The 18084-nt window shown below is 37.5% G+C and overlaps 1 protein-coding gene and 1 long non-coding RNA gene across 2 annotated transcripts; both read left to right on the top strand.

Annotated features, from left to right (window-relative positions):
- Positions 1-5061: 5061 nt before the first annotated feature.
- LOC122280000 (40S ribosomal protein SA-like) lies at positions 5062-7573 on the top strand. The gene is made up of 5 exons (XM_043090940.1): positions 5062-5237; positions 5705-5967; positions 6238-6435; positions 6527-6737; positions 7207-7573. The coding sequence occupies exons 1-5, from the start codon at positions 5096-5098 to the stop codon at positions 7305-7307; spliced, it is 915 nt and encodes a 304-aa protein (XP_042946874.1). The 5' UTR covers positions 5062-5095; the 3' UTR covers positions 7308-7573.
- Positions 7574-15846: 8273 nt separating this feature from the next.
- Positions 15847-17931, top strand: LOC122279994. The gene is made up of 2 exons (XR_006229706.1): positions 15847-16178; positions 17245-17931. It is a non-coding gene; the product is annotated as an uncharacterized LOC122279994 (long non-coding RNA).
- The last annotated feature ends 153 nt before the right edge of the window (positions 17932-18084 follow it).

Genomic DNA, 18084 nt, shown 5'->3' with positions numbered 1-18084 from the left:
GCTTTGTCGACTGAAGCAAATGAGCACCCACATATCCACCGCATGAAACTTTGGGCCACATATGAAGTTTGCACCAAGTTTAAGTTCTGGTATTTTCTAAGAAAATTGAAGAAGGTCAATAAAAACAATGGGCAAATGCTTGCGATCAATGAAATCTTTGAAAAGAACCCTACCGATATCAAGAGCTAGGGGATTTGGTTAAAGGTATCAAGGTCGAATAGGTTATCACAATATGTACAAGGAATATTATGGAGAATACTCTAGAACTAAACTCGGATCCGACCCGACTCGAGTAAGAGCGGGTTAGGTTGGTGAATTTAAAAAATAATAATAATAATATGATTGGGTCAAGTCGGACCCTAACATAGCTTCTGTTGGTTGAGTTGTAGGCCCAACTTAGGGTATGTTGCTAGGTTTCTCTCTCTCTCTCTCTCTCTCTCTCTCTCTCTCTCTCTCTCTCTCTCTCTCTCTCTCTCTCTCTCTCTCTCTCTCTCTCTCTCTCTCTCTCTCTCTCCGGCCCAAGAGTTTATCCATATGTCTGTCGTTCTAGTGGGGACATCAACCCAAGTGAGACGAAATCGAGACTAGGGGGTCGACCTCAACTCTCCCCCCATGCAAGTGCGGATGCAAGGGGTGGGATGGCCGATTGATAGCCCCTGAAAGTGGGTAACAAGCCTAATGCAAAGTATTATTTGGAGTAACATGTTACCATGCTACTTAGTCTAGGCGCCCCAAGTTTACCTCATTCGCCCACCCCAAATTATATATATATATAAACAACTTTTTTTTTTTCAATAAAACAACAGTGTTTTGAAAAAAATTCTAAAATTGACTTTGTTTTAAAACACCCATCCCCATCGTATATCTTAGTCTCTCTCTCTCATCTCTCAATCTCTCTATTTATGATTCTCATCACCCCAGTTGGTATTTCTCTCTAAGTTAATTTTAGTTGTTGTTTTTCACGGAGTTAGTTTTTATTTTTTGTCATGGGTGGTCGGTGGGTTGACTGAGGTCAACCCACCGACCACCAATCTCTCAGTCTCCCTCTCATCTCTTAATCTCTCTGTTTATGATTCTCATCACCCCAGCTAGTATCTCTCTCTAAGTTAATTTTGGTTGTTGTTTTTCACAGAGTTAGTTTTTATTTTTTGTCATAGGTAGTTGGTGGATTGACTGAAGCCAATCCTCTCATTGGCATCCAAACCGGGGGGGGGGGGGGGCACCCAAGCGGGGATGGGACTAGGGGTAGGGCCGGCGGCCAAACTACATGTTGGGGCCGGGCAAAGGTAAGGGCACCCTCGTCTGAGGGTGTGAGTAGTAGCATTAATGCTACTATTTGTAGTTGATAAAAGAGGATTAATCTTGGGTCATAAAATGTGACGCCCCCAAATTCCGTTTGGGATCGGACGGACATTTGAAACGTCGAGACATGCAACACAAGGTTACCTGCCCCCGTTCATGATATATAAGATGCAATGTTCCTAACATGCATCTAACATTATGCAATATTCGCAGCGGATAATTTTTTTCTTTAGCAATACTATGCACCAAATTGAAAATATCCAAAATGCTTAAGACATATTTCATACATAAAAACCCATTGAATAGATCACAACACTAGTCCAAAATGGTTATGATCCAAAAAGTACTAAAGATGCAACTCCATTATACAAGTAGTAATTTACGTTAACTACTATATTAATATTGACGTCGCACAGTCGCTTAGTCAACTGTGTCTAGTTGATCAGCTCCTGATTCTCCTTCAGGTCCTGTAATAAAATCTACCATTCAGGGGGAATGGTAGTTGGGACTACCAAAGTGAGATTTGATTACAAATCTCAGTAAGTTAACAAAAAACTTCCACACAAGCTAATGATGCATGCATGACAGTAAAAGCATAAATGCATAATCAAATTCATAAGTAATTAAAGCATAACTTGGAGTACAACATAGCATAATTGACATAACTTAAATTGAAACATGAACTGAACTTGACTTAACATGAACTTGATCTGAAACTTGACTTAGCATGAACTTGCTTTGAAACTTGAATTAACATGAAAAATACATATTCCACAGTTGTTGTGGCCCTATGTATTCTACACAAACTTGACTTAACATGAAAAATACATACTCCACAGTTGTTGTGGCCCCATGTATTCTACGTGTAAATACATACTCCACAATTGTTGTGGCCCCATGTATTCTACAGAAACTTATTCTTTAACTGCTTAAATACATACTCCACAGTTGTTGTGGCCCCATGTATTCTACTTGTCACAATTGCTGTGTCTCACGTAGTGTATGCGCCACAATTGCTGTGACCTCATACATAAGTAATCAAGATGAAACGTGACTGGAATACGAAATGACTGAAGTCCTGACGTAACATAATGTGACTTGAACATAACTTGAAATACATGACCAACTTGAGATAGAAACATTTCGTAACATGGCATAACATATAATAGACAACATATTTAACATGACATACTTGCAACAGTGAATATTACATGACTTGACATACATGTAATAGATGACATACTTAGCATGACGTACTTGTAAGGTATAGTAATACATGACAGAATATATTATGTAACAGATAAAAATTGATGACAGAATAAATTCTGTATAATAGATAATTAGGTGATAACTTGGCATTGCATGACATATATGATAACACACATACATACACTGTAGTTCATTTACTTAGCACACATACACAGTAGACTGCTAGTAAGTTAAAAGCTAACTTACCTCAATCTCCGCGTTTCTTACAAAACCTTAAGCGCGATCACAAGGAACTGTAATTAGTGATTCTGAAAGTTAGCACTAAATCATTAATAAATTGAAATATGGAAAATACTAACTTAAAAATTTCTATTTTACTCTCTGCATGTAGGAAAATGACCGTTTTACCCATAACTTAAGGATTTTGCATACTAACTCAAAAAGTCACCAAAATTTACATGCCTCATGTAAATTTTATCCTCAATTCAAATATCAATTTAGAAAAATTTAAAACTAATCACAACTATTAAAACTCCATAGGGCCGAAATTCTCATATGCTATTTCTATTGATTTTTGTTTCCAACTTGTTTTGATCAACCTTTTGATCTATGACTTATAAATATGTGATCTTCAAACCAAACCATCACATGGTTTAAAAAGATGTCCTAAAACATATATAAGCTTCTAATTCAAGATCACATGGTTAAAAATTAACCAAAACATAAATTTAGCCAATAACATCCATACTTTGGCTTATCTGAATATCTCTTTACATAAAATTTCATATCTTTGAAACTAACATCAAATATCTTCAAAATAATAATATAACATGTATATAAGATGCTTAAGATCCTCCAATAAAATTATCAAAGTCATTAGAATAGGTTTAGACCACCAAAGAGTTAAACTTTCTCAAAACAGAAACTGTTTTTCCTCTTCCAGTTTCTAAGTTTCTAAATCTAAGAAAATCTTTCATTAAAACCTTTAATCATGCAAAAATCCTCAACCAATAGTCATATATACATGTTAACAATACTCCACAAAAATTTTGGACCAATATCTATCCATTAGTTTGGTCAAAAATTCCAAACTATAACATATTCTCCAGTTTATCTCCTAGAGTGACCTTTCTATAGTTTATACAATATTTGACTGACCAAATAATCTTCAAATGGGGCAAATAAGATATCCATGTAAACTAAACTAAAAAAGGAACAATTTATATGAAAGAGACTTTATGATAAAACACTTACAAAAGCTTCGAAATAGGTGTGCAAAAGAACTCCTAAAAGTTGTCCAAGAGAGAGTGTTTGATATTCTTTTAATTGAAAGTATAAATGAAAATAATTTCGTGGGGAGAGGTGGCTGGAGATACTTATGGATGAGATATGGAAGAGATGAAGCTGGAGTGAGAGTTAAGTGTAGGACTCTTTTACCTAAAGTGAGAGTTAAGTGTAGGACTCTTTTACCCAGAGTGAGAGTGGAGTGTAGGACTCTCTTACCTAATAATATCTACAAAAATCAATTCAAGATATTTTTACTCAATAATATCCACGAAATTAGCTTAAAATATTTTTATCTAATAATATCTATAAAATTAGTTTAAGATATTTTATCCAATAATATCTACAGTTTTGAACAGACGTTTTGTCTGAAAATATGAAAAAATGTTATTGCGACATAAGACCTTAAATAACCCTCCGAGTCTAATGGCACAAACCATAATACATTTTGACACTTCTAACTATCTCCAATAATCAAAAATACACTTCTGATACCATAGTAAATAATAACACTAACTATGTAGTTAGACAAAAACCTATACGATTAATGGATTCGTGAAAATTTATGGGGTCTTCACGAGGTTCCTAAAGTTAATAGAAATTTTACAATTAAATTTCTAGCGGGCTATTACATAAAATATTAACTAACATCAAAATATTTTTTTTTTGAAAATTTTCTTAATTCTTAAATATTTTGAAAAATTCTCAAAAATATCGTGACATTAGCGCGGCTTGATAATTGTATAGATAAAATAGAGATAATTAATTACAAAAAATCCTAAAATCCAAAATTTTAAAGTTCAATAATTTTTTTTTTTTAAATTTAAACTCATGAAAATTCAAAGTATTCTTGCTTTGTCACTTTGACACTAAAAATAAATAAAATGTATAGAAAAATGTTAGTACGACTTTTAAATATATCCACTTATATATTTTAATTTTTTTAAATAATTAAAGAAGTGAATGTTGGTAAATTTATATTTTTTTAATAGTTAAAAAGGTTTAAAAAATACTTCAAAAATAAACATTTAAGTTTGAATATCAAAATCATTTAAATTGATCTCATCTAATATAATACTTAAAATTTTTCTCAATTTTTAAATAAAATATAATAAATAATTTAACTATTAAATTTCATCTCATACAAACCTCCGACCGCAACCAGAATTGTCCACAAATGTAAAATTGCAACGGCCGAGGGGTATTTAAGTCAGTAAGAGCTAGGATTTTGATTCCGCTATAAATATGTAGCTAAACTTAGGGTTTTACGTTGTTCTCCTCAGCTCCGCGAACTGGAAGCATGGCTACCGCTGCTGCCCCACCTCGCCTGCTCTCGCAGAAGGAAGCCGACATTCAAATGATGTTGGCTGCGGAGGTCCACCTAGGAACCAAAAATTGTGACTTCCAAATGGAGCGCTACGTATTCAAGCGCCGTAACGATGGTATTTCTCGTTTCATTTCTCAGATCGGGCACTTTCTTTCCCTCTTCCCTGTGTCTAAGTGTCGTCGAGCGATGAGAAATTTGAATTGGAAGTAAAAAAAAAAAAGAAAAAGAAGGGGTTTCGAGTTTTTTTTTTTTCAATTATTTTGGTTTTGTTTCGAATGATTGTAAAGGAAAGTGGGAATGATGGCCTTTTTTATTTCTTTCTGCGTTCTGTTTTTGGATCATCAAACAGGAAATTTGTGGTTTTGTTGGGTTTTATTGAGAGACCTAATCTGGTGAATGGCTTGTTCGTTTTTTTTTTTTTTACTGATTTATGTTTTCGGTACGCATATATTTTTTCTCGTATGAGTTATCAAGGGCGAAGAACGTAATGCGTTCCATCTCTGTATTTGTGAAAATGTCATTTACATGCGTTGGTTACAGGTGAGATTTTCTGTCATTACGAAATGGTGTTTTGATGCTTAGGTATATACATAATCAACCTTGGAAAGACATGGGAAAAGCTTCAGCTGGCAGCCCGGGTTATTGTTGCAATTGAGAATCCTCAGGACATCATAGTACAGTCTGCAAGACCTTACGGTCAGAGAGCAGTCCTTAAGTTTGCTCAGTACACCGGTGCCCATGCAATTGCTGGAAGGCACACACCCGGTACGTTCACCAACCAGCTGCAGACGTCGTTCAATGAACCCCGTCTCCTCATACTTACCGATCCAAGGACAGATCACCAGGTGAATGCTGCCTTCCTCATATTTAATGTGATGCCTGGTATTTGGTTCTGTTACCGGTTGGAAATTTGTTTGAGATAAATTTAATGTAGAAGTTCACCCCGGGATTAGTTGGGACCTGTTACCGGACATCCGGTGCCAATAAAAAATAATTTAATGTAGAAGTTACTTGGAGGATATATTTATTGTCACGATTTTTTATTTTGCATTAATATTTGCTTGTTCTGCACTTCTTTATCTCAATTTTTCCTCACTGTGAAAGGATGCTTGCAGCCTATTAAGGAAGCTGCTCTTGGAAATATCCCAACGATAGCTTTCTGTGACACTGATTCGCCAATGCGGTATGTTGATATCGGGATCCCCTCCAACAACAAGGGGAAGCATAGCATAGGATGTCTCTTTTGGCTGTTGGCAAGAATGGTTCTTCAGATGCGTGGTACTATTCGTCCTGGGCACAAGTGGGATGTGATGGTGAGGAGGAAACTAGACGGCTTTGTTTGGTGGACTTCTTGCCAGAGAGCTAAATTGCTAATTTAAAAAAATTGGCCATCCTTATGTGCAGGTGGATTTGTTTTTCTACCGAGAGCCCGAGGAGGCTAAGCAACAAGAAGAAGAAGAAGCAGTTGCCATGCCAGATTATGGCCTCGCTGATTATTCTGCTGCTCCCTTTGCATCTGATCAATGGCCTGTTCAAGTTGCTGATTCCCAGTGGAACCCTGAAGTTCAGCAACCTATTTCAGCGGTTCCTGCCACTACCTGGGGCTCAGAGCCAGGTAGAACTAACTTACCTGCTTTTGTTATAAACTATTTCACGTATTGTTTAAACATATTTGACTGATTGTTGTATTTGACTTGGTCATCTAAATTATAAGCTATTTTCATTTACAACCATGTGCATTTGTTTGTTTTTCTCGTCTGGATTAACTGCATAAGCCCTGCCTTCTTTTACTATCATGTCTATCATCATGAAAGAATTCAACTATTATTCGAATGTTCATTGAACCTCTAAAAAATACTATTCAAAATTCTTTGGATACAATTCATATACATCATCCTTGGTTGTTAGCCTGTTAATTAAAGAAACGTCTGTAATCCGTACTTATAATTTAGTAACATTAAACTTGTAAAAAAATCATTTGTTAACATGTAACGGTTAATACAGAAAATTATCTAGTATGGTATCTTTTACATATGCCAACATTTTTTCGAAATTATTTTTGATTCTTTGTTGTTCAATTGCAGTTGCTGCTATGACAGGGGAATGGGATGCTGCTGCAGCGCCACCATTGCCTACCCCCCCTGTTGTTGAAGGGGCCCCTCCTGCTGCTACTGGATGGGAATGAAGTTTGAAAGCTTTTGCATCCATAATTTTATTTAAAAATCACTTTTTGTTAGTTTTTTCAAGTAGTTCAGTTTTCTGTTGTGAAACGAACTTGCTTTAGTGGCACCCTGAATTCTAAAGATTTTTTCACTTTGCTGTTGGTACCTATAATAGAGTTGTTTTATTTGATACGTCTTATGGTTTGATATTTTTCAAGCAATACAGGACTTGTATTTATGGATCTCCCGAATGCTCTACTAATATAATGATTACATCCTCATTTTCGCACTGCTTTTTGGGTACCCTATAAAGTCTTTGTGGGTTAATTTAATGTCTGTTAAGTGTTTCCATTTTCGTGTTAGATGATCACCCACTGAATTCTAAAGAGGATACCCAACACAATCTTAAAAAGATTTGAGAATTGAATCTGATCCTAGTAAATAGTAATCTTGAAATGGTAGTCCAGTAAATAAGTATAACTAGCCGGGATCTTTGGATATCAGGATTATCTCTATGTACAAACCAATTGTGATGAGATTTATTATTTGTTTTTAATTTCTCATAAAAAGTTAAACATATCTTAATTTATTTTGTACATTTAAACACATTTTAATCAATTTTATATATTTAAACACATATTAATAAGATCTATACAATATTGTTATTCACAAATCAATTTCACCTTAGCGTCCAAATGTAGCAAGCTATCACTGAAAGATGGAATCATTATGCGGAGAAATAAAGATTGCATAGCACTTAACAATGCATGTTGCGTAGAGCAATCGGTATTGTAAAGGTGTAATCGGTCATGTTTAGTCTGTGAACCGATATATACCGATTTTAAGATTTGAAAAATCAATAGCATACTAGTTACACTCCTAAACCAGTACTTCTGGTTGTATCAATTTCGATCCAATTTTTTCGGTATATTATATATATAGTATATATAATATGCTATATATATTATAATTGTTTATAGACTATAGTGATATATTATAATATATAATATAGTAATATATTATTGTATATTATAATATATAGTGACATTAAAAGTTGGAGACCCTCTAAGAAAAACTCCCAGTGCCCAAGCAGATTCGACGAGGGGGAGATTCGGCTCCTCCCTCCTCTCCCCTCTTCTTTTTCTTCCTCCCTCTCTTTTCTTTTGTTTCTCCTTGTTTTTTCAGGTTGAGGAAGTTGAAAACGTCGATTTGAAACTCTTTGGCGACAGGCCAGCTACACACACCCCATCACAAGCTCCCCGCAGAGCTGATCTTTCAGATGGTAGAAGAAGTTGGCTGAAAGGTGTGGCATGTGAGCCACACGTGTGGGTTGAAGTCGGCCCATAAAGCCCACTTGCCTCTATCCAGTGAGCTTTTTAGTTGCCACACATGACTGTTGTGCATTCGGCTCTATTAGATTTGCTACCAGGTTTTACTTATATAAAAAAAGAAGAAGATCTGCTACTAGGAGTTTTTCCCAGACTCGATTTTATGTTTTTTGAGTGTTTTGTGTATTTTGTTTTGATTTGTGTATTTTTTTGAGTGGTTTTCATGTATTTTCGTTTAGTTATTTTGTTTTAGGTAGTATTAGGAAAAAAACAAAAATCCAAAAAAATCAAAAATAGAATATATTGTCTTTAAGATCAATGGTCCGTAGAATTTGTACTCCGCTCCTTGGGAGGGGGAGTTTTGTGGACTGTCTTAGAGGTGGTCTAAGACAGAGATTTATCTCTCAGAAGATTAGTCTGAAGGCCTGTCTCTCAGATAGTTAGTCTAGAAGTGTTGGATAAGACTCTATCAGTTGCAAAAAAATTTGTAGGTTGAAGAGCGATAAAAGTTTAGAATTTGGCTTGTATTTCTTAGGTTCGAAGTTTTAATTATCCGTTTTATAAATGAATAAAACAATGTTTCATTATAAAATACACACACACATATATAGTGACATTGTATTAGTATAAGTACTAATATTATAGATGATAGTGATAATATATAGTAATTTATATAGGATTTTAAAATTTAATGTTATTTTAATTAGTAATTTAGCATATAATACAATATTATTTTATATATAATTATATATATTATATATAAAAATTATATATCATATAAAAAATATTTATATAATAAAAAAATTAAAATATATATTTATATGAACCGGTCAGATCTGGTGTTTGGAAAAGGAAATCGAAATTGACCGATTTCGACCAGTTTTAAAAACAATGAAATAGGTACCAGACTGATTTTACGAGGTTGCTTCCTTTTTTTTTCATCCCTAATAAGTAGCAACGATCATGGATAGTACATGTATGTAGAAATAAACAAAATTTTGATGCTTAATGGCATATTTTTCTTTTTGTGGTTTATGGATAAGCAAGTGGTTCTATCAATCAACAATGCAAAGATAAAATCCTCCTAATTTTGATATGCTTAATGTCACGGATTTAGAATTTCTTCACTCGACCCGTACGGCCTTAGGAGGCTTTCTCTCCACAAAACTCCTAAGTAAGTCTTCTAAAGGACTCAAGACAATAGAAAACAAAGCTAGAGAGAGAAGATAGAGAGAGATGCTCTAGAGAACTTGTTTCTCTTATTACTTGGTGATTTACACAAATGAGAGCCCCTCTATTTATAGGGAACTCTTGGTACAAAAAATGGTTAGGATTGTGACACTTGTCATCAATCCAAGGGTAAAGAACTTTCTAGATTACTACTCTAGAATTGTCTATAACGCCCCTTCTAGATTACTACTCTAGAATTGTCTAAAAGGCCATTTTCTAGTGGGTTCTACATCAGTCTAGAATACTCCACACAATTCTACAAGATTACAAAGGATTAGGAGACTCTAGAAGGTTAGGAAATTCTCTAGAAAAATCTAGGTGGTGACATTCTCCCCCACCTAGCTTCGCGACGTCCTCGGCGCGGTATCTTCATGGAACCTTCATATGTGATCTTCAAACTGCCACAATGACTCTTTTGGTTCCCAAGTTGTCTCACTTTCGGGCAATCCCTTCCACTTGATCAAGTATTCTTGGCGTGGTTTATGACTCTTTCGCCTGATGACACGGTCCGCCAAGATTTCTTCTACTTCTTTGTCGAAAGTGGTAGTTATGCCTAATGGTGCACGCTTAGACTCTCATCGTGTTGGCTCATCTTCATCACCATGGTAAGACTTCAAACAGCTGACATGGAAGACCGGATGAAATTTGAACTTGGAGGGTAAGTCTAGCTTGTAGGAGACCTTCCCTATTTTCTTGATGATTGGGAATGGTCCCTCATAACGTCGTACAAGCCCCTTGTGTAGCTTTCTTGTGAACTTGTGTTGGCTCGACAAGATCTTTACTAACACCAAGTCGCCTATACGATATTCCGCGTGCCTCCTCTTTTGATCAGCCCACTTTTTCATCTTCTTGGTTGCTTTGTCTAGGTAGGAACGAGTCACATCTAATTGTTCGTTCCAAGACTTAGCAACCTTGAAGGCTGTCGGACAATTCCCCGCGTAACTTGTCTCCAATGATTGGGGAGTAAGTGGTTGCTGGCCCATTACAATCTCAAATGGGCTTTTGTGTGTGGATTCGCTCCTTTGTAAATTATAGGAGAATTGAGCGACATCCAATAACTTAGCCCAATCGAATTGGTTGGCACTTACAAAGTGCCTCAAGTATAATTCCAACAAGGCATTCACCCTCTCAGTTTGCCCATCTGTCTGAGGGTGAAAGCTGGTAGAGAAATGTAGGGCAGACCTCATAAGCTTGAATAGTCCTGACCAGAACTTTCCTTTGAAACGAGGGTCCCGATCACTAATGATGCTCCTTGGTAAGCCCCAATACTTCACCACATGTTTGAAGAATAATTTTGCAGGTTTTTCAGCTGAGCAATCTTTAGGAGCCGTGATGAAGGTGGCATACTTGGAGAATCGATCTACCACCACAATGAGGGTACCGCACCCCTCGGATTTAGGTAGAGCCACTATAAAATCCATGCTCACACTTTCCCATGGGTGAGAAGGAATGGGTAGTGGTTCTAGCAATCCTGTAGGACTTTGATTCTCCACCTTGTCTTGTTGACACACAAGACAAGTCCTCACGTAGAGTTCTACCTCATCTCTCAATTGAGGCCAATAGTAGGAAGCTTCTAACAAAGCTCGAGTACGTCGTTGGCCTGGATGTTCAGCCCACAAGGAATCATGGCATTCCTTGATAAGGTTTCTCCACTTTGGAACATAGATTCGCCGCCTTATGGTATAGAGAAGACCATCCTCTACCCAAAATCTCTTGGTTTTCCCCTCCTTAGCCATACTTACCAAGTTCTTGGCTAAGGGATCATGCTCCATGCCTTCACGGATCACATCAAGTAGCTCCCCTTGAGCTTGAGTGATAGCAGAAAGTTCGCCCTTCCTACTTAGTGCATCAGCAACAAGGTTGGCCTTCCCAGGTTTGTACCCCAAGACAAAGTCAAATTCTGCCAAGAAGTCTTGCCACCTAGCTTGCTTTGGGCTTAGTTTCTTCTGACTTTGGAAGTAACTAGTGGCAATATTATATGTCTTGACCACAAAACGGAAGCCAAGCAATAATGTCGCCAAACTCTGAGGCAGTGAATGATAGCCGTCATCTCCTTCTCTTGTACGGTGTATTGCCTCTCAGTCTCATTGAGTTTGCGACTCTCATATGCAATGGGATGTCCCTCTTGCATGAGAACTCCCTCTATGGCAAAGTCTGATGCATCAGATTGTACCTCAAAAGGCTTGGTACAATTTGGTAGGGCCAAGACCGGTTCCTCCATGATGGCTGTCTTCAAATCATCAAAGGCTTCCTGACACCTTGATGACCACTCCCAGGTCCTGTTCTTCTTGAGCAAGTCGATGAGGGGGGATGCTCTTGTGGAGTATCCCTTTATATATCTCCTATAATAGTTGACAAGTTCAAGGAAGGATCGGAGCTCGGTAACCTTAGTGGGAGGCTCCCACTTCTTGATTGCCTCAATTTTCCCCTCTTCCATGCTGAGTTTTCCCCCTTGGATTTTGTGGCCAAGGAAATGGACTCCGTTTAGTGCAAATGAGCACTTCTCCTTCTTGACATAGAGTTGGTTTTCCCTTAAGATACGGAAAACAACCCTTAAATGCTCCACATGTTCTTCAAGGGTAGAACTATAGATGACGATATCATCTAAATAGACTACCACAAATTGATCAAGATAGGGATGGAAGATCTTGTTCATAAGTGTGCAGAAGGTGGCTGGAGCATTTGTGAGGCCAAAGGGCATCACTAGGAATTCGTATGCTCCATAGCGAGTTACACAAGTTGTTTTTGCTTCATCCCCTTCCGCAATCCTCACTTGATAATATACCGATCTTAGATCAAACTTGGAGAAGTACTTTGCATGGCCTAGTTGATCGAACAAATTAGCAATTAAAGGAATATGGTACTTGTTTTTTATGGTTACCTTGTTTAGAGCCCGATAGTCAATGCACAGCTGCAAAGACCCATCATGCTTCCTTTGAAACAACATAGGTGCCCCATATGGTGCCTTGGAGGGTTGGATGAATCCGGCATCAAGTAGCTCCTTAATTTGCTTCCTTAGTTCTTCAAGCTCTGGAGGTGACATGCGATAAGGTGCTTTGGCGGGTGGTTTAGCGCCGGGTTCCAACTCGATCTGATGATCCACCTCTCTCCTAGGTGGTAGTTGCTTGGGCAACTCTGGCGGCATGACATCCTCATAGTCCCTGAGGACCTTTTGGATCTCCTTGGGTGGAGGGGAGGAAATCTTCACTTCATCTTCCTCCATAGAAGCCAAGTAAGACACCTCGCCTTTCTTCCATCCTTTCTTGAATTGCATGGCAGATAGAAGCTGGGTGGTGTTTGGCTTGGACACGGTGGGTATCATGCATGGACCGCCCTCTAAGATACACACTGAGTTGTAGTGGGGAAGAGAGACTATATTGAACTGTCTCAAGAATTCAATTCCCAACACGATGTTGAAGTCATCCATAGGAGCGACCGAGAAATCCACCGTACCTTTCCAAGTGCCAAGTTGTAGCTCCACCCCGTGAGCTACACCATCAAGGGGTTTGGCTTCAGAATTCACGGTCTTCAGCCATCCTTGACCCTTCTTAAGAGGAATTCCTAGCCGTGTGGCCTCTTCCTTCTTAATGAAGTTATGAGAAGCTCCTGAGTTGACCATGGCGTGACTCTTCTTCCCATTGACAAGTACCTCTACAAACATCAAAGATCCATCCTTAGTGGTTGGCTTTGTGCTTGCCTTGAGGGAGTTGAGAAGTTGTAGACACCCCAGGTGCGACTTCTCTTGAACTTCCTTCTCCTCCAACATAGCGTTGAGGGCCTTCCTCTTGGGACAATCTCTAGCCCAGTGTGGGCCGTCACAAAGGAAACAAGCATCATTTGGCTTCTTATCTTTAGAGTAGTCCTTCTTGCCCTCCTTTGATGTTGAAGGCTTGTCTCTTTGGTCTTTGTACTGTGGGGGCTTGAACCCCTTTGCTCCCCCACCCTTGCTGTGATTATCCTTTGAAGACTTGGGCTTTGAAGAGTTGTCACTCTTATGATACTCAAATTCTTCTAAGGTTTTTGCCACTGTCAGGGCGGTGGAGATGTCGTTGACTCCATGACGCTTGAGCTCTTGAGCCACCCAAGATTTGAGACTGTCGATGAAGTTAAAGAGGAGATCTTCTTCACTCATGTTTGTGATTTGAAGCATGAGGGCAGAAAATTCCTCAACATAGTTGCGAATAGAAGATGTGTGCTTTAACTCATTCATTCTCTTCCGCGCATTGACAGCCACGTTCTTAGGATAGAATTGCCTCTTGAGTTCATGCTTGAATTATTCCCAAGAATCAATAGTGCAAGTACCCTTCTCTATCTCACTATGCTTACGACGCCACCAAGTACCAGCAAGATTAGTAAGATAGAGAGAAGCAGTACGTACCTTGACATGCTCGTCTTGCATATTCAAAGCTTCAAAGTAGCGCTCCATGTGCCACATATAGTTGTCTAGTTCTTTGGCATCCCGCTTGCCATCGAAATCTTTTGGTTTGGGGGTATCCACCCTTGGTGTCGCCATCATTCCAGCTCCGACGGCGCCCCCATTAGCCACTGCCCGCTTGCATATGGCCCAATCCGCCTTGGTCTCCTCCAGACCGACGTAGTATTCTTCCATTTGCCCTTGGAGTTTTGTTAGCTCCCCCAAGACCCGGTCTTGGAAAGCAACGTTCTCAACATGCTGTGCCTCGATGGTGGGGTTGATGGTGCTCAGAATGGACTCCTTGAGCGATTCGGATTGTCCCTCCAATCCTAGCTCCTCCAAACCTTGCTCCACGATGTCAAGTCGGTCCATGACATCCGCTACCGCCACCTCCATCCTCGTCACAGTGTTGTCAAGGGTGCTCACCTCCCTGTGAGACTGATCCCATTCCTCGATCTTGGCCAATATCTTGGTCATGGCCCTCTCGATGCCATCGAGACGAGACTCCATAGAAGAGCTTGAATCCTTCGACCTCTTGCTCTTTCTTGTCTCCTGGTGCTCCATGGTGATCTCGCTTGGATCTGCCATCCCAACCTGGATAGCTCTGATACCAACTGTCATGGACTTAGAATTTCTTCACTCGACCCGTGCGGCCTTAGGAGGCTTTCTCTCCACAAAGCTCCTAAGTAAGCCTTCTAAAGGACTCAAGACAATAGAGAACAAAGCTAGAAAGAGAAGATAGAGAGAGATGCTCTAGAGAACTTGTTTCTCTTATTGCTTGGTGATTTACACAAATGAGAGCCCCTCTATTTATAGGGAACTCTTGGTACAAAGAATGGTTAGGATTGTGACACTTGTCATCAATCCAAGGGTAAAGAACTTTCTAGATTACTACTCTAGAATTGTCTATAACGTCCATTCTAGATTACTACTCTAGAATTGTCTAAAAGGTCCTTCCCTAGTGGGTTCTACATCATTCTAGAATACTCCACACAATTCTACAAGATTACAAAGGATTATGAGACTCTAGAAGGTTAGGAAATTCTCTAGAAAAATCTAGGTGGTGATATTAGGCCTTGTTTGCTTATACAAATAAGATGGGATAAGATAATAAATTTATAAATAACAGTGATATAATTTGAAAATAGTAGTAAAATTTATTTGAGTTAGGATGTTTTGTGGAGTTTTGAAAAATGAGAGAGAAAAAAATTAAATAAAAAATTATAAAGTTAAAATATTATTATAATATAAATTTTAATATTATTTTTATTTTGAGATTTGAAATTATTTTATTTTATTTTGTTTTGTTTGTAAGTTTAAAAAAATTGTAATGATTAGATAAAAAAAGTTAAAAAGTTGGGAATTTGAAATTGAAAAATGTTTATATTTAAATGGTGTTTGAATGTTAAGATTAGATGAAATGAGATTGGTTGAAATTATATGTAAAGTAATTACGCGGCGGTTGCTCAATTCACGATTACAAATATATTTTCTCAACACCTTAATCTTTCATTGTTTTGTCTCATAAGCATCTCATTTTGATTAAGAGAATAAGAAATAGGATTTTTTTAGTAACAATAGAAATGGTTAAGGAAAATGTTGTTCGTAGTGAAGTTTGAGCACCCTGCGCACGACAAATGACATGTAATTGATTAATGAAACGGTGTGGATCGCATTTGGCTGGAGACAAAATTGAAAATGGAATGGAAAAATGTTAATGAAACAATGCAGATTGGAGGGTGGGAGACGAAATTGAGAGAGACGTCGGTGCTGGGTTATTCCCTTCTCTTTCTTCCCCATTCCCCCAGAACCTCCTCCTCCATCGAAGACGCGAAGTTCCCCCTGTAGCTTCTGCAAGCTAGAGACTCAGCCTACTGTGATTTTCTACGGCCTCACTCTGCAAGCCAGTTCAATCAACATTGGTATGTCTCTCTCACTGATTTTATTTTGATTGAAACCAATTGTTCTGGGGAGTTCATGCATTCGTTTTTCCATTTTTGGTTATTTGAGTCTTTAATGGGTAGGCTTCGGTATGTTTACAGTTTTTAAGGCTTCAAGCTTTTGGAAGGTTTCTGGGTTTGTTTTATGTAATTAATTATTATGTATCTATGGAGGAGAAAGAGAGCTCTGGTGCGGATTGCGTTGGGTTTTGTTGAGGTTGCTGTAAAACAAGAGAAGTTCTCAACTTTTACTAGAATATTACAGTTCTTGCCTTTTCTGAGGGGCAGATAGCATAGGTGAGAAAATACTTTACCTTTTCTAAACCGCACTTCAAAGATTGAGTTATAATTCAATTGTAAACAACTAATATAATTTCTAGCCTAGTACTTATCAAAAGGAAAAATTAGTGCTTTCTAAAATTAGCTTCTTGAAAGGATTAATTCAAAGTACTAACTTGAGTTTAAACGTAAAACTAATTTGAAAGCTAACTAATTGAAATGGAGACTACTATTTGTTTGATGACCACAAAATTAAGTGAATAATTTTAAATTTCTTATTAATCATAAGTTTTAAATCATGCATATGTTATCTGGAACAAATTTTTCTTAGAAGCTATTATAATATCCTATTGGGTATTTCAACCGGGAACTAGAATTGATGGGACTCTAGGTAGAAAATCTTTGACAAATGATGGTCAATTTCAAAACCATTCTTATTTGCCAAAATAAAAAATTCAAACTTTTTCTGTCATGAAGTATTGAAGTAGCAACTATAGGCAGTTGAATGATTAGGAAAGAGAGAGGTAGGAAATATTAATCTTTTTTATCTTTATTTTTTCCTAGCTTATTTGTGGCTGGCCTTCTCATTTTCAATTTTTCATTGGATTAGTTTGTGAAACATTTCTCCAGGCTTCCTTATATCTTATATTATGTTCTATTCATTAGTGTGAGCAAGCAGTAGTAGATTGCACAGAATGTGCTCGGCCTTTAATGAATTCTTTTGATTTGGTTAATTCTGAGAGATTTTGGGTGATCTTTTCTTTTGCAGGAAGAATGGGTGGTTTGTCATGTTTTCCAAGAGACTGTAGTGAAAAAACCACAGCAGATCACACCAATATCCTCGCAGCTGCCATCTAATCTTGAGTCTCCATGTGAAACAAAGTCAAATGTAAATGAATTTGGAGACGTTGAGTTACCAAACCTAAACATCAATATTGCAAATTCATCAAGCAGATGATTTGAGTTCTAACTTGCAGGCCTCTTCCTCTAAAGTCTTGGAATCTGTGCAAGTACAGCAACAGTCAAAGCAACCATTCAATTTGAACTCCATTTGGTGAAGAAACCAAGCTAAAGTATTGTGAGAACTAACTTCTTGTTAAAAAACTCCTGAACATGTCTGAACATGAGATATATATATATATATATATATATGTATATTATATGGAATATCAACCCTAGAACTCTTCAATTGTACTTGTCATAAGGGTCCAAGCAAATGCTACTGATATTGTATCTTAGTTTGTTCAGCTGGTTAATTTAGTTAAATTTTAAAACGGGGAAACTTAATTCCCATCTGCTTATGTTGCTAATTAATGGTCAAGCTCAATATTAGATTATTGGCGAAATATTGTAACACTCGACTCCTGATAATCTTGTAGTAATGTTCGACTAATTAGAACCCTCCTGCATGCATGTCCATGCATATATATTACTCTACATGAATATTGTTCATGGATGTATAATCTCTACACATTAATCCTTAATTTTTGGTGTCTCATATTATTCATGAATGGGTTGTCTCTCTAATTTGGACCCCAAAATGGTAAAGCCATGGTTTTAGATGAAAAATGATCGATCAGTTAATTTCATGACTTTGGTTTTATAAGTT

This window comes from Carya illinoinensis, chromosome 1 (genome assembly GCF_018687715.1).
Source record: "Carya illinoinensis cultivar Pawnee chromosome 1, C.illinoinensisPawnee_v1, whole genome shotgun sequence".
Lineage (NCBI taxonomy): Eukaryota > Viridiplantae > Streptophyta > Magnoliopsida > Fagales > Juglandaceae > Carya > Carya illinoinensis.
This window is presented reverse-complemented; position numbering and strand designations above follow the sequence as displayed.

Bases quoted from the DNA above. Each gene is read 5' to 3' on its own strand.
- LOC122280000 (XM_043090940.1), top strand. From the start codon at position 5,096: ATGGCTACCGCTGCTGCCCCACCTCGCCTGCTCTCGCAGAAGGAAGCC. The intron at 5,238-5,704 runs GTATTTCTCGTT...TTTGATGCTTAG, and splicing joins ATTCAAGCGCCGTAACGATG to GTATATACATAATCAACCTT. The intron at 6,738-7,206 runs GTAGAACTAACT...GTTCAATTGCAG, and splicing joins TACCTGGGGCTCAGAGCCAG to TTGCTGCTATGACAGGGGAA.